We start from the raw sequence: 15,790 nt of genomic DNA on the forward strand, positions 1-15,790 counted from the left end.
TTCGAAGGGGACGCAAACCTCAGCTCCTCTGTATCCCCAGCCGGGGCAGACTGCAGGTCGTCTTGCCGAGGTGGGTACGGGGGACACGGCCCCTCCGAGCAGCTCATAGCTCCCAGCCGGCCCTCACCCCCTCCCCAAATTCTCCTCCCTGCGAACACTGCATTGCTCCTTCCAGCTTCCCCTGATCCCCGAGACCACTCCTGGGGACGAACTGGGGACCCCCCAACACGGGGGGGCGGCAACCCCCCAGCCACGCACCACCCTATCACTGGTCGGATGTCACGACTAGCCCCCTCCCCCTGAAGAGATGCCACCTCCCGCAGCGCACAATCCCCTCTCCCCGGGCCGGGGGGGGAGGGGGCTGGAGACCCCCGTGCCCCCGCCGCCCACCCGTACCTGGTTCATGACGCTACCGAAATCCATCCGGGATCTCGCCTGCCTACATCCGAAAGGGACGGCAGCGCAGCCTCACCTGGCCCGGGGGGCGCGCGGGGCGGCCGGGGGCGGCCGGAGTAGCCGGGGGTGGGGGGGGTGGGGGAACAGGCGGGAGCCCGGCGTCGCCCGGGCGGGCAGGCGTGAAGGCAGACTGCAGGCAGAGCCCCCCTCCCTCCCCGGGCCAAGCCTGGAGAAGGAAGGAAGGAAGGAGGGAGGGAGGAGGGAGGGGAGGGAAGGAGGGGGAGAGACCGAAGGGTTTCGCTCCCCGCAAGCGGGACCCTGGCGATGGAGGGGCGCAGGGGGGTCCCACCGATCCCCTGCTTCCCTCCACTCCGCGGAGCAGCCGGGGGCTGGGGAGCTCGGGGTGCCAGCCCCGGCTCTGGGGAGGAAGGGGGGCCCGAGCGGCTTTTTCCACCACTCCCCTCCCTCCTCTCGTTCCTTCTCCTTCTTTCTTCTACTTTTCCCTCTCTCCGCAGCTGCACGGCGCGCTCCAAGTCCAGCCCCGCTCCGCTCCCCTCGCCTCCCCCCAAAACGCCCTTAAAGGCAACGGGGAGCCCAGCTCGGGCAGCTGGCCCTGGGCGACGGGTGCTGGCAAGTGGGCAGGACACCCCCTACCCCAAAAAAATACATCTCCCCACCTCCCCCTGCAAAGCCCCTCGGACCCCGTGCCGATGGGCCACAGAGGGTGGAGGGGCGCAGCGGGGTCGGGGCCTTATCACCTTGCGTGACGCCACCGGCGTCCCTGTGTCCTTGGCGGGGGGGGGGGGTGGCAGGGACAGGGGTGTGAGGCCCTGCTTGGGGCCCTTTCTGCCTGGCACCCCCTGGCATGACTGGGTTCCCTATTTCTGCTCACAGGACTAGGGGACCAAATAATGTCCTTTGGGTATCCTGCACTCCTGGTTTTGGGGGGATGTGAAGATTACCATCGCACTCCTCCAATTAAAAATAAAAGCCAATCTGCTGGAAAAGCCCTGGTTGTGTCCCTTGGCACGTAGAGCCATGCCAATCCCCACTCGCCTGTCCCGAACCTGGGGTGTGTCCAACATCCCCTTTGCCTTCCTCCTATCTCCCTTCCTCCTCAGGGGCTCTGTGGCAATGGATGGATGGAGCCCTGTTCTCCCCAGCCACCCCTGAGGTGACCCAGCCCCAGCCTTGCACAAGTGAGTGCTCTGTGCTGGGAGACCCAGGAGTGAAGGGGGGAAGCCCCTAGCAGCAGAGAGCCCACCAAGCACTGTGTCCCACAGAGCAGCAAGCCGGCTGGGGAGGCAGTGAGCCAGGCACCCGGCCCAGTGCTGTTGACATTTTCTCGCCCAACGCCTCCCCGTTCCTGTTTGCATTTCCGTCCTCACACTGCAGGCTCAGCCAAAAGGCTAGGGCTGGCTCTGCCGGCATGGGACAAGACCCCGGGGACAACCCCCTCCCAGAGGTCACCAGGGAGTGGTTGGTGGTGATGGGCTCTGCCTCTGCCCTCTTCCAAGACTCCCACAAGATGCATCTCCCTTGTGAGTGCAACCCCACTCCAGCAGTTCCACCGGAGTTCTGCTCCATGCCTCAGTTTCCCTGGAAGCCAGATGGTGCTGTGGTATGGGAGCACCAATAGGCACCAGAAGATTCTTCCAGCTGCCAAGGACAAAGCACTGGACCCCAGAATTCTTGGGAGACACCTCCTCTCACCTCTCCCTAACAAGCATCAGCCCTGCTGCCCTCCCCAGCACCCAAGGGCACAGGGCCAGACCCCAGTAACCACTGCTCTGGGGAAAACCCTGCCACCAGGATGTACTGGCATCCACAAACAAGACCCACTAACATCACAGGCCCCAAAAACCAAGCATCCCAAAAGGGGGGAATACTGCAGCTGGGATAGAGGGGCAATGAATGCCCTGCACCAGAGGAGCGGGACATGGACCCCAGCTTGACTTGGCACAGATCCTCACATAGCTCCCCCCAGCCATGGCTCCTCCAGAGGCATCCCCAGGACAGCTCCTGGGCCTTGGGAAACACCAACAGCGGAAGAGCAGGGGCCAGATGGGAAACTGTCAGCAGCTAAGTGGGATGGAAGCAAGTGGATGAGCAAAGGGCACTGAACGCACGTCCCCGTCCCTGGGTAGGTGACGGGAGCTGTCCTCTAGGGAAATGACGTGTCCCCTTTGCAGGACAACACCAGAGACAATATTCCTGAACTCCAGCCACTTCACAGAGCCGTGAGGGTCCAAGCACTGCTGGGAGTGGCTTCAGCAGTCAGCCAAGTGTCTCAGGTGGTCCCTGCATCCCACAGAGTTCCCCCAGCACCTCCAAGGAAACCAGCCCCCATCTGAACCACCACCTCTGAGACCTAAAATAAGCACCCTTGAGCATCACCACCTCGTATCCACGGGGAAAAAGGGGAACCCAGGGAACAGGCACCAAAAGGGATCACCTCCAGAGGTGAAAGCATGCAGGGAGATGGAAGTCCCATTGCAGGATCTGTAGAGACCCTTCTTGAGTCCAACCTTTCAGCTGTTTTGGGTTTGGTGCCACCTTTCAGATGGTTCTGGGGGTCCCTGGGGACTCAGCACCCTTCCCAGAGTGGGTCCCAGGAGGAGTGGTCATGGGGGATGCAAAGTGGTCTGAGGAGGGATTAAAAAAACGGGAAACATGGCAGAGACCTGCCACAGGAGCCCCTGTCCTGGGATCCTGACTGCCACTCCTGCAGGGCACTGGGGGGCTGGATGCAGCCCTGGAAACCCCCAAGGAGGGAGACTGGTGATCCCCACTGCCTCAGCTAACACCTCTGAGGCCAGCCCCACCCAGGGCTCACCAGTGCAGCAAATGTGGGCAATCTCAGCATCCTTGCTTCCCTGCTTGCTCTCCACAGCCCAGCAGCACCCGGAGGGTGCAGAGAAGGGCCCCAGCTCCTCAGAGCAGCCAAGCCAACACCCCCACCCCCCCCTCCCCAGAGCTGAGAGAGACTGAATATTTGGGTGGTGACGTAAAGAAGGAGAAAAAGGAAAGAGGGAGGAAATAAAGCCCAGAACTCCCTCCAGGACCCACTGCGCAAACATGACCTGGCACGGCACCGGGGCAGGGTTGACCCCCGGCAGCCCCCCAGTCCTGCACCCTGTCTGGGCCTGCGCCAGGGCCAAGGACACATTCCTGTGGCATTCCTCCCCCCTCCACTGTCTGCGCTGTTGTGGAGACCAGGGGTGTTGCTAATTAGCTGTCCCGAAACACTGAGGAGGTGGCTCCTGATGCGTTATCGAGGTGAGGGACAGGACAGGCAGCTCCCCATGTGACAGGCACGTCACCCCCTCTGCTGTGCAGGGAGGAGGCAGCAGGGTAGAGTGGCTGGGGAAATGAGCGGGGACAGAGACAGCCACATGTCCCCTAGCATAAGCCCACTGCTGCTGGGACACAGATGTACCTTCCTTGCAGCCACCATGCCTGTCACAGCCACAGGCACCGCAGCACAGCTTGCAGCCCCCAGCCATGGCACAGCTATGGGGTACTCATCACCATGAGTTAAGCCAGCCTGCTCAGAAAAGGTCCAAACCACACCCTGCTCAGTTTCCCCTCCTTGCCCTGACTTGCTTTGAAGGCAAGGGGTTCCCCAGCACCTGACGTATGTCCCCTTTGCCAGCACTGTGCACCCCAGCACGAGTCCCACTGCATCCCCCCCCTTGCCATGGGCCCATCAGTGCCATGGGCACAGGGAGCGATTGCTCTGGCCAGGACGTGCCTCACTGACCAGCCCTGGCCCTGCTCCAGCCCCTGGTTTAATGATGGACAAAGCATTCCCCCCCGGCATCTCATCACAGGGGGGCACTTGAAAAACAAGCCAGACCTGGAGTGAGGCCAGCGGGAATGGATGGCACCAAGCTGGCAGCACATGCCTGTGAGCACCCGCGTGTGTACAAGCACATTCATGCACACAGATGGATGTTTTTTGCATGCACGTGCATTGCCCCACAGGTTCATGCACACATGTGTGCATATGTCATCATGCACATGTGTGCACACACAATCATGCAAGTACAGTCATGTTCGGGCACACACATGCACTCACACACACAGCCCAGCAGGCTCCAGCACCGGCTGTCAGCTCCCTGGGGGGAGATGCCAGGAGACAAGGCAACCCCCAGATGCCTCAGCCCCATGCCATGTGCCATGCCTCAGTTTCTCCGCTCGGCCCAGCCCAGGACACCTACTCCCTCAAGACCTGTGGGTCCTAGTGTGGCATGGTACGAGCAGGAGAGGCTGGAGCCCTGCCAGGCCTGGGGGCTAGCAAAGCCAATGCTTCCCAGAACTGCCCGCCAGCAATCGCCAGACAATTCAGCAGCCAAACACCACAGCTCTCCCCAACCTCAGCCAAACCTGCCATCACTGGGAGAGCTTCTGCCACATGGAGAAGCATCATTCTCCATCTTTTCTAAGTCTCTCCAAGCAGCACCATGGCAAAATCCAGTTCTGGTTGGAGGGATTGCATCCCACATACACTGACAGGGTACACGGACAGACCCAGCACCTCCCTTGCTCCATGACTTGGGAGACATCTGCATGACCCCTCTGTCCAGAGCTCCCTTGGGCCCATCCTTCCATCCCAGCTGGAGGGCAGTGTCACCACCAGGTCTTGTCTGTGCCAAGACAAGGGCTCACCCATGCCTGACCACTGCCATGAAAAGCACTGCACACCATGCTGTGTCCCGCACCTCCCACTGCCTTGGGCAGGGTTTCAAGACTCAGTTTCCCTACTTTTCAAAGGAAGCTACACCCCCTCCTTCTTCAGTCATGAAGTATCAGTGTGGGAAGAGAGGAAGGGGACAGGCTGGGGGGGTCAGATACACAACAGTGTCCATCTATCCGTCTGTCCCCCTGGGAGGGAGGTTTGCTAAGCAAGGAAAAATCCCTGGGTGGAGGGGCTGGGCTCAAGAAGGGCCTTACATGGGCATGGGAACAGCACTGTGCTTCCCAGCTGATGTGTGTGTGGCTGCCCTGGCCCCTGCCAGAGCCACCCACAGGCACTGGGCACCCCGCCAGCATCACTGCCACCACAGGCCACAGGTCCCACTGCTGTCCCATGAACTGTCCCTTAGTCATGGGGGAACTAGAGGGGTGCAGGTCACTGCCAAGGCACAGATCCTGCCTGCCCTGGCACAGTTCTGACCTCTCACTGACTCCTCGAGGACACAGCACTCACCAGCACCCCAAAACCTCCCTGCCTCCTCCATATCCTCATCACACCCACAATAATCCCTGGCATCCCACACTCATCACCTCCAGAACAACCAGTCACATCCCACCAGCGCCTCTACCCACACCCCTATCTCTCTCTTCTCCCCCTCCTCTCGCTATATCCACTCCATTTGTGGTTTTTAACTGGGGGTTCCCCCTCTGGGCCAGGAGGTGGCTGTCTGGGAGCCAACTGTGCTGAGGGGCAGCCGGGAGAGTAGAGCAAGGTGCCAGAGCAGGTCCCAAGGGAGTATAGATGGGGACCGAGGGGAAGATGTTGCCAATAGCATGGTGGGACACCATCCAAGGCCAGAAATCAACAGAGAGGGGGACACCAGGAACTCAGCAGTATCTTCAGAGCAGGAGAAGGAAGAGTTCCGGGGGTACAGCTGCCAGGAATTTGTGGGTGAGACCAACTTCCCACTCCAAAGTTTACTGGGGGGGCAGGGGTTAAATGTGAGGGGCTTCAGGTAGACAAGAGGCCATTTTTTCTCTGTGCCAAGCCCCCTCCCCACATGCTCTCTCCCCAGAGACCCTGCAATAACAAGCCGGCGTGTGAGTCAGCTGGCCGCTTGCCTGGCCCGGAGGAGCCCCTCCCTCGGCGCTGGCCCAAAGGAGTTCTGCAGAAGGCCCCTGGCCATGGCCCCATGCACGCATCCCCCCAGCAGCACAGCCCTTGGCTAGCTGGCCCCACTGAGGGGGCTGCAGCTTCCAGCGAGCGTGGGAAGGGTGACGGGGCTAATGAAATGCAGCCAGCCACGGGAGCAAGCCACGAGGCTGTTCCTGTGCACAGGATACCCAGATGCTGAGACCCTGGTGTGATCCCTCTCTATTGGTGCACAATCCCATGTCAGACATCAGAGAATTCCCACTGGGAGCACACGCATGGACACACGGACACACACACACACACACATGCTTCCCGACACTCCTTCCTGCTTGGAAACTACTGGCAGATACTCCCCACCACTGTCTACCATACTGCGGGCATCCCGTCTCTCCATGCCCCCTTTGTCTCTCATGACACCCCAGTATCAAGCCAAAGCCACCTCCTCTGGCCTCAGACCCCAGGTGTCTTAGGCATATGGTCCCAAGGCTGGCAGGGTCCTAGGATGGCAGAGAGTCCCAAAGAGAGCATAGGGTTCCTCAGGGTGGCACGGGGTCCCTGAGGATGCAGATGGTCACTGGGGTGGCACAGGGTCCTAGGCTGGCACAAGGTCCCCAGGGTGGCACAGCCCCACCAAGCCTCCTGGCCACCTCTGCCCCGTCCGCTGAGCACCCAGAGTGCCAGGCATGTCCCCACGGTGCACCCACAGCCCCCACTCCTCTGACACCTCAGCTGGGGCTCGGTTCCAGGGCTGCTCCCAGCACCTGCCCCGCGCCACCACCCACACTGCAGCACCATGCACAGCCCGACGCGTGCCCAGCCCCTGGCATTGCCCCCTGGGCCCTTCCTCTCCTTCCCTGCCCAGTCGGGCACAGGCACAGGCACGTCCCAGCCTACGCGTCCTGCCTGGGGTGCGCCAGCCTCTTCCCGCCCGAGATGCCAGCCCCTGAGCCACCTGGCACATGAGCTTCCCCAGGGATTCAGGAACATGCAACCTCCCATGCCCCAGCAGCGAAGCAGCGGGCACTGTGCCCACCTCTAGCTCCCCGGAGATCCTCAGTTGCTGCAGGATCCCCCTCCACCAGCATGGCAACTGGTGAGACGGACATCACCAGCGGGCATCCTCGGCTCAGCTCTTTCCTCCCAGCCAGATCCGCCCCCAGCGGCACAGGGTACAGGCAGAAGTGCTAAGCCTGCCAGCCTGCTGCCAGCAGCGCATGGCACCCACAAGCAGGGCACCCTGCTTCAGGCACCAGGCCAGAGATCCCTTGACAGCCTCACCTTGAGCAGGGCTGCACCCCGAAACAAACCAGTGACACCAGTGCTACCATGAGCAGCCCACAGCCACCAGCCCATCCGGGTGCCCTTCCGGTGGGGTCAGCCGGCATGGACAATGGTATCCCCCCTCCAAGTCCCGGTGCCCCTCTGGGCAGGGACAGCCATGCCTCCGGATACCAGCCTTACCTTGGCTTGGCACTTGGTGTGGCAGGAGAGCTTGCAGCCTGCAGGAGAGAGGGGAGAGATGGTTAGTGGGGCAGGAAAGGGGGCACTGCCATCAGGTAGGCGGTGGGCACCCTACATACAGGGCAGGACAGGGAGTGACAACCCACACGGCAGATCACAGAGCACCTTGGGCACCAGGCACAGGCTGCAGGGACACCTCCACATACACCTGGGTGCCCATGCTTTTTACACACACATGCATGCAGCACTCATCCACATCCACACACACAAGCCGTTTCCCACCTAGTGCCACCAGGCACACATGCAAACCCCAGTGATGAACAGTGTGAAGTGAGGCCATCCACCAACATGTCTCACGAGGCCTCACACCTGCACCAGCGTGTACAACAGCAGTGTGGGGGTGCTGCCAGTGTCTGTGCCCCCACCTGCCTGCACGCTGCTGTTGCACACTCATGCCCACACCCCTGCGGAGGACAGTACATCTGCAGAGTCAGTGCAAGAGTATCTTTGCTACTGCTAAGGTCACACACTTAGAAAGGGCACCACCACAGAGCATCATCATGCCACCCCGGCATCCCAGCAAAGCCACATCCCATCTCCAGGTCACATGCAGGCTCAAGACACCCTGTAAAGCTGTCCCATTGCCAAGAGACACGAGGGGCCAGAACACCCTGCAAAACCACATGTCCCACCCCCAGGGGACATGAGGGTCCCCGCCCAAGCCCTGTGTCCCCTTGGGGTTGCTTCCTGTGGTGCAGGAAGCCACATTGTTCCCATGGCCAGCAGTCTTTCCGCCCGCATTCCTCGCACAGGGCTCGCCAGCACAGCACACGTGCAAGGGGCCGTGGCAATGCCTGCATCCCAACAGGCGTGGCAGAGGCTGTGAGCACACACACATGTGGCACAGACTTACACATGTGTGCACACATGTGCCTGAATCCCCAGCTCACCTCGGCAGGTGCTGCCCTGGCGCGTGATGGCCTGCCGGCAGATGCCACACGCCTTCACCTTCTTGAAGCTCGTCATCTTGAAGGTGTGTCCCGGGGGGGCTTCCAGGTCCTGGGGCTGAAGGGACACGAGGTTTCATCAGTGGGAATGAGGTGACACAGAGATCTGGGCACTCAACCCTTTCCTGCCTCAATTTCCCTCTGGGCAGGGGGTCATCCTCCATCCTCCTTCCACCCAGGTGTGTGTCCCACATCCCAAAACACGGGGCCGGGGAGCCCTGGGCACGGTGTGAAGGGTGGGCAGGGATAATGGGACGGCGGGGGGCGGGGGGCGAGGGGTGGGGGAAAGGGGGGAAGGGGGGAGAGGGGGGAGGGGGGGAATAGGAGGAAGGAGGGGAGAGATGGGAGGGGAGGGGAGGGGAGGGAGGGGAGGGGAGGGGAGGGGAGGGGGAAGCAGTGAACACCCCCACACTCACCCACCCCCGCCATCCCCGCGGCCCCTTTAAGTAGTCTCCGGCGCCCCCTGGTGGTGGGTGCGGGAGGGGTGCGCGCTCTCGCATGTGCGTGTACGCGCCCGTGTAGAGACCGTGCACACGCAGGAGCTGCTTGCACGTCTGCACACTGTGTGTGAGCAGCAGCGGAGTGAGAGTGCGTGTGTGTGTGTGCGTGCATGTGTGCGTGCGTCCCCAGGGGCGTGCACTTGTGCGCCCCCACGCGCGTATGTTCCCAGAGCACACATGTCCCTGTGCACAAGTGTCACTGAACACGCGTGTGCAGGCACAATCACATAGGACGGCATGCATGTGCTCGTGTGCACCTATGCAAATTTGTGTATGCACGAACACATGCAAGCACACATATATAAACAGGTGCATACTCCACCATGTTTGCCAGTGTGTGTGTGAATACACATGTATGTATGTGCACAGACACGGGTACATGCAGGTGCTTCCAGAAGGGTACCCGTGCAGAGGGGTATCTCAGCATCATGTTGTGTTTCAGGGTGCTCGCCAGGCAGCATGTGCTGGGATGTCCCACAGGGCTCCATAGGGTGTGCTGTGCCACCTAGTGTGTGTGGCCATGCCCACCCTGCCTGGCACAGCTCATGGCAACGGAGAGGTTCATGCCAAAAGTGTAAATGCAGGATGGATCCACGCATGTGCAGGTGGCAGGGTGTGAATGTGCAAGAGCATGTGTGCACTCACACACAGGGGCTAAGAGCAGCGCAAGGGGGGCTCCTAGCACAGCTGTGGGCAGCCAGCATACACCCCAACTCCTCCCCCTCAGCTGTTTGGGGGGGGGAACACCCCCTGGCAGCATGCCAGCCCTGCCCACCCACCCTCTGCCAGATGAAGACGTGAGCCCCTGTAAATCCGCCTTTTCATGCCAAAACTAATGAGATTAAGCAGAGGCCCAGCAGCCCCCCCTCTCCTGAATGCCCTTCTCTCCTCTGGCCTGGGCACTGAGCCAGAGCTTGGGGGGGGCAGGTTAACAAAGTGTTGGGGTACCACATAAGCCACTCCAAAAACTCCCTGCCTCAGATTCCCCAGTGCACGCGTGGGTAGGCAAAAGGGCCACATGCATGCACTGCGTGCCTGCGCGCGTGTGCAAACACCTCTGGGGATGTGAGGGTGCTGCGTGTGCTACACACAGCACACATGTTAGTGCTCTGCATGCATATGCATGCCACAGCAGCAGCAGACATGTGGGCAGATTTCCATGTCCCCGTGTGCAATTGTGGGCACACTCTCACGGGTCTGTACATGCAGGTGCAAGCCCTTCTTCTCTGAGTATCTGCTCCCACAGGACCACTCGCTGGTCCCTCAGAAGTCCGTGGTGCTTGTGTCATCCCTGCAAGGGACCAGGGCACACATGGATCAGAGTACATGCATGTGTACAAGTATGTTGTCACCCATCCAGTAGCCGTGGGAAAAGCTCCCCCAGGCCTGGGGCTCCCATACTGCAGTTGCTGGGTGACAACAAGGCCTGACGATGCCATGAGCTTGTTTGCATATGCAAAGCAGTATCTTTGCTGTGGGGTGCCCCGGGAAGAGGCCTTACCCCCTGCTCCCAGGGACCCGGACAAGATGCCCAGGGATGCTGATGCATCTCCCTTGCACATACCCCCGACCCTACCCTGGCCTCACACATCAGCATGGGCCTGCTTCATTAACAGTAATTATCCTCGCTAGGGAAAGAGCTGCTCTCCCCGTTCCCACCCCTCAGAGTCCCCTCTGCTTGTCCCATTGCCAGCTCCATCCCAGTGCTGGGGGACTGAAGACCCAGTGCTTAGCTTTATGCTCACACTTCCGGGAGCTGCTACGGGAGGCAGTCTGCCCATCCATCCAGTGCCACCCAGCAGGCCAGGGAATCAGCCCATCCCACAAAACAACCCTCTCCTAGCTCCATACTGGCAGGATACCAGTTAGCCTCCCTGCCCCCATGACCAGGAACTACTAGGGGGATACACTGTGGGGCTGGGGGACCTCTTAGTGTTGCCATTCAGGTACCCACCCGTGGGTATACACCTCCAGGAGCCAGCCCACACACAATGCAGGCAGGTTGGGAGGAGGGTCATGAGTATTTCTGGCCATTGCCCGCCCATCACACAGACCCAAGGAGGCTGGAAGGGGACCCAGGTGTCCTGGACTGGAAAAGACACTGGGGAGAGATGCCAGATTAATCAGGAGGAGCTGGGAGGCCTGGGTTCATTGCCCAGCACTGCAGAGAGGTGCAGAGCGGGGGGGAACTGGGACAACCATTTTTTCTGAAGATGCAAAGTGGGGGTTGGTAGGGGCCACTAGACACCTGAGTCTGGCCCTTTGGCCTGGTTCCAACCCAGCACTTTTCACCCCACTGAACCCTGGGGCACAGCTCACCTTGGGGATGGTGGGTTGGGGGGCATAAATCTCCAAACCCCAGCACAAACTGCATGTACCCAGTCTGCCCAGTTTCTCTCCTCTCCAGTGGGGCTGCAGAGCCTTAACCCAGGCAATGGTAGGGGCCCCTTGCCAGTGCCACTGGATGGGTGTTGTGGGGGTGTTATGAAGGATCAGACCCCCATTCTCCCCATCCCCAACCCCACACCCCTTTCATAGGCACGCACACACACACACACACACACCACTCCAGCGTTCCTGTCCCGCATCCCATCCCGGTCCCCCCTTCGTGCACCCCCGAGACCACTGCCCACCTCTGCTGCTCTCCCGCTCCTCTCCCCAGCTCCCTGGGGCTCCTCCCAGCCCTGCTCCCGGTCCAGTGCCCCCACACCCGCCCCGCTGTCCGGCCGTCCCTGTCGGGCTCCACTCGGTCCCAGTTCCCCCAGAGTCGGACCCGGTGCTGGTCCAGCACCGCCGGTTGTCTCCGCTCCTACTCAGCCCGGCCCGATCCCTCCCGGCCCCCCCGCCCCAGAATCCAGCCCCATCCACCGCCCGCTGCTGGGACCAGCCCCTCTCCCACACTCCACTGCCGGGCCCCACCGCGCTGCTGTCCCGCTCCCCCCCGGTGCCCCCCGTTGCGGGCCGTACCCAGAGCAGGCAGGAGAGGCAGAACCCGGTCATGCTGCCCGCGGCGCGGCCCCGCGGCCAGCTGAGCCCCCCAGGCCCCCTCGCTCCGCCCGTCCGCCCCGCCCCGGGCCCACAACGCCCCTCCAGCCAGAGAGAGAAGGGGGACGGCAAAGCCACCTCCCCCCACACACGCACACACACACGACCCTCACAGCGCCCACCGGCACCCCGGCCGAGGTGAGGTGAACCCAGCGGTGACCAGTACCCCTCAACCCCAGCAGAGGGGCTGTGACCTTGGGGGACCCACAGTGGGGCTCTGCTTTTCCCGTTCCCCCTCGACCCCCATACACATTTGGTATCCATTTCCTTCAACTGAGCCGGGGGGCACCCGCCACCCACCTCACCCCCATCCCTCCTTCGGCCTCCAGCGGGTGCTGCGGCGGGGGTGTCCCCTCCTCCCATCCCCAGCTGTGTCCCCTGGGTGGTCCTGGGATGGGATACAGGGAGGGATCGGCGGACATCCGTGCGCCAAGCTGTGGGGCCTCAGCGAGGGGAGACAACCTCCAGATGGGACGGAGAGTAGCTTGGCAGCTCACAGCTCTGACGAGGATGGATTTGGCACAGGGTGCCCTATCCCCTCCTGGGGGCCTTGGCCGGGCGGAACACAGTCCTGTCCCCTCACCCCCTCTCACCGCCAGCGCTGACTGGATCCATCCTGGAAACTTGTGCTCAGCGGGCCGTGACCATGAGGGTGTGAGTCAGGGTGGGGAGACACGCCAGAGGCTAGGACACTGTGGCAGGATGAACCACGGCTGGCAAGGGGCCGCAGGCATGTTGGGGCCATGGGCACTGTAGTGCACTCCTCCTTCCCGTGCCTCAGTTTCCCGTCTGTACACTGCATACAGCTGGCAGCCCAGAGAGGCCGGGGAGGGTGGCAAGGGGGAGGGGGGGTAAAGAAAGGGAAGGCTGCCCTTCCCAAACGCTGAGATGGCTTTTGACTCTCCCAAAGTGCTGTGCTGTCCCACCGTCCTCTACCCTATCCCACCACCTGCTACCCTATCGCTCCTGCGTGCCTACTTGGCCCGTGTGGAGCTGTGCCAGCAGGGACAGGCGACAGATAGGGACAGCACCTCCTACACCCCCATGCCACTCAGGTCCCAGGGGTGGAGGGAACGGGGTGAGGGGGATTATCTTGCTCACATCACTGAGCAAGCAGGGAGTGCCTGTCCATGCACACACCGCCATTACAGCCCCCATTAATCAGCCTCGTTACTGCTCACAAATGAAAGCCCCAGAGGAGAGGGCTATCCCCACCCCTCCCTATAAATCACCCCCTCCCATTCACTCCCTTGACAAGCCCAGGCCCCTCAGAAGGGCAGGGACAAGGGTCACGCAAGGGGGACGGGTGGCCACGGCGTCATTTAGGGCTCGTTCTCTCAGCAGGGAGGTTACAGACAGGGGCACTTAGCCCAGGGACACAAACACCCTCCCCAGGTACCACAAGTGCAGGCATGCAAAGACCGAGCTTTGGCAGGAGTCCTGTGCATCCTTCCTTCCGTGGTCACCACGTCCCCAGTTCCCCCATGTCCCCTCCCAGGAGACCTGTGCCTGCACTGCATTTGGATGCATGGGGCGCACACAGACATCACGTACATATCCTGACCATTGTCATGCATGGCAGGTGGGCACCTCTGTGCATGGATGTCCATCTGAGCACGGGAAGGGCTTGAGGACACCCCTCTAACAGTTCATACCAATGTAAAGCCCCACTCCTACTATATCCAGCACCCACTCATGAGCTAAGGTCACACACCCATGCAGGGACACACACCTCACAGAGCTGCTGTGGACCAACACTCATGGAAGCAGCATTTCATCCCAGTCTTATATGCCCACTCATGCACATGCACATACACATGCACATGCACGAGCACACGTGTGTTACACACCCCTTGAGTCGTTCTGACACCTACAGCATGGACACAAGGGCACCGGGATGTATCCACAGGGACGACCACACAACCACCACCCCAAAACAGTGCCACCCACCCTGAGCATCTGCCCACACCCCTGTAGCTCACAGTCCTGCGTCCCATGTACACGCTGGGGTCCCCAAGCAGTCAAGGACCTCTCTCCTCTGGGTCCCTGCCCCTGGCACATACTGTCCTGTCACCACCCTGCAGTGGCACTCCCCCAGGCGCTGCCTGACAGTGGCTTTGGCACCTGCTTCGCTGCCTCGGTGCAGCCAGAGTGGCTCATGTCACCCCACCGGGCACAAGACAGCTTTCCAAAGGTTAAGGAACCAAATGAGGGTGGCACAGAGGGAGTCTCATGCCCTCTACCAACCTCCCCTCTCCTTGCCTCAGTTTCCCGGTCACGGCCAGGACAGGTCCCTCATGTCAGGCATTGTGTGGGCACAAGGATCCCCTGTGCAGGGCAATCATTTGGCACAGTGATCCCACACACACCAGGAGATGATGGGTACAGGGATAACCCATCACGGGTACTGGAAGTCAGGGGGGTCTCATGCCAGGCACATTTTTGGGCACAGGGATCCCACACAGACAAAGCACTTTATGGGAACAGAGCTCGCAAGTGCCAGGAGCTTACAGGCACAGGGATCCTCCACACTGGGCACTTTCTGGGCACAGGGATCTCTTATACTGGATGCTTTATGGGTACAGGAGTCCCCCCATTGTGGGTGCTGTAAGAACACAGGGACACCCTTTGCCTCTTCACTCACTCTGTAAGGATACAGGTATCCCAGCAGAACCCTTCACATGAAACGCTGTTCACCAGATCCCAGCAGATCAATCCCAGCAGATCCCCTCCAGCCAGGCACTGCAGGGGCTCGGGGAAGGTGGTTACAGGGGGAGAGCGTGGGGGGGGGGAGGAGGGGGGCGGTCACAATGCCATGCTGGACACACACACACACCAGAAGGGACAAAGGGCATGCCCGGCACTTCTGCATGCATATGTACAGTTTAACCCCCAACAGCCTGCAGCAGGTAGAGCCAGTGCCAGCCCGTACCCCTTTCTCCCTGCACCCCGAAGCCCGCCTTAATTCCGGACCCCCCCTGCAGACCTTAACCCTAATGCCGTGCCCGGCAGTGCAGGCTTACCTCCTGGGGGCGGGCGGTGCGGAGGGGCAGGAGGCAGGACACCAAGGACTTCCACCAGCGAACCAAGGTGGCAAAGCACCAGCTCAGCCGGGTCATGGTGCCCCTGCCCGGGGTTCACCCAGCCGGGGGGGTTGCAGGGGGGTTGCCCCTGCCCAGGGCACGCTCCGGGGGGACGACCAAACCCAGCCCTGCCCCCCCGGATGCAACAAGCTCCAGTGCCCGGGCAGTGCCCGGGAGTTGCCCGGTGGAGGGCACGGGGACGTGCGCCGACGGGCTGGGGGTCTGAGGTCCCACCGGGCCCTGTTCCCCCCCTCCCCCCGACTCCGGTCCCCCAGCGTCGCCTGCGCGCTGGCAGCCAGGCAGGGAGCACCGTGCCCGCCCATGTCCTGCAGTGCTTGGGTGGGAGCCAGCTCCGCCACGCTCCCCCTCCTCCTTCTCTTCCTCCCCGCACACAAAGCTCAGAGCCCGGCAACCCCCAGTTCATCCGCCTGCCCCCTGTGAACA

The 15,790-nt window shown here is 61.5% G+C and overlaps 1 protein-coding gene across 6 annotated transcripts in view; it reads right to left on the bottom strand.

Annotated features, from left to right (window-relative positions):
- TNS1 (tensin 1) overlaps positions 1 to 15,417 on the bottom strand; it is a 68,483-nt gene extending 53,066 nt beyond the window's left edge. For 2 of the 6 annotated variants that reach the window (XM_030454208.1, XM_030454206.1), the window contains exons 1-3: positions 15,287 to 15,417; positions 8,662 to 8,776; positions 7,712 to 7,749 (exon numbers count right to left, since the gene is read on the bottom strand). In XM_030454208.1, coding sequence (XP_030310068.1) covers positions 7,712 to 7,749; positions 8,662 to 8,776; positions 15,287 to 15,382 — 249 coding nt within the window. In that variant the 5' untranslated portion in view covers positions 15,383 to 15,417. Of the gene's footprint in view, positions 1 to 396; positions 909 to 7,711; positions 7,750 to 8,661; positions 8,777 to 15,286 lie in introns of those variants that run through there. The other 4 variants (XM_030454210.1, XM_030454209.1, XM_030454212.1 and 1 more) reach the window with 3 other exon arrangements.
- Between the last annotated feature and the right edge of the window lie 373 nt (positions 15,418 to 15,790).

The sequence above is a fragment of the Calypte anna genome, chromosome 7 (assembly GCF_003957555.1).
Source record: "Calypte anna isolate BGI_N300 chromosome 7, bCalAnn1_v1.p, whole genome shotgun sequence".
NCBI classification, from domain to species: domain Eukaryota; kingdom Metazoa; phylum Chordata; class Aves; order Apodiformes; family Trochilidae; genus Calypte; species Calypte anna.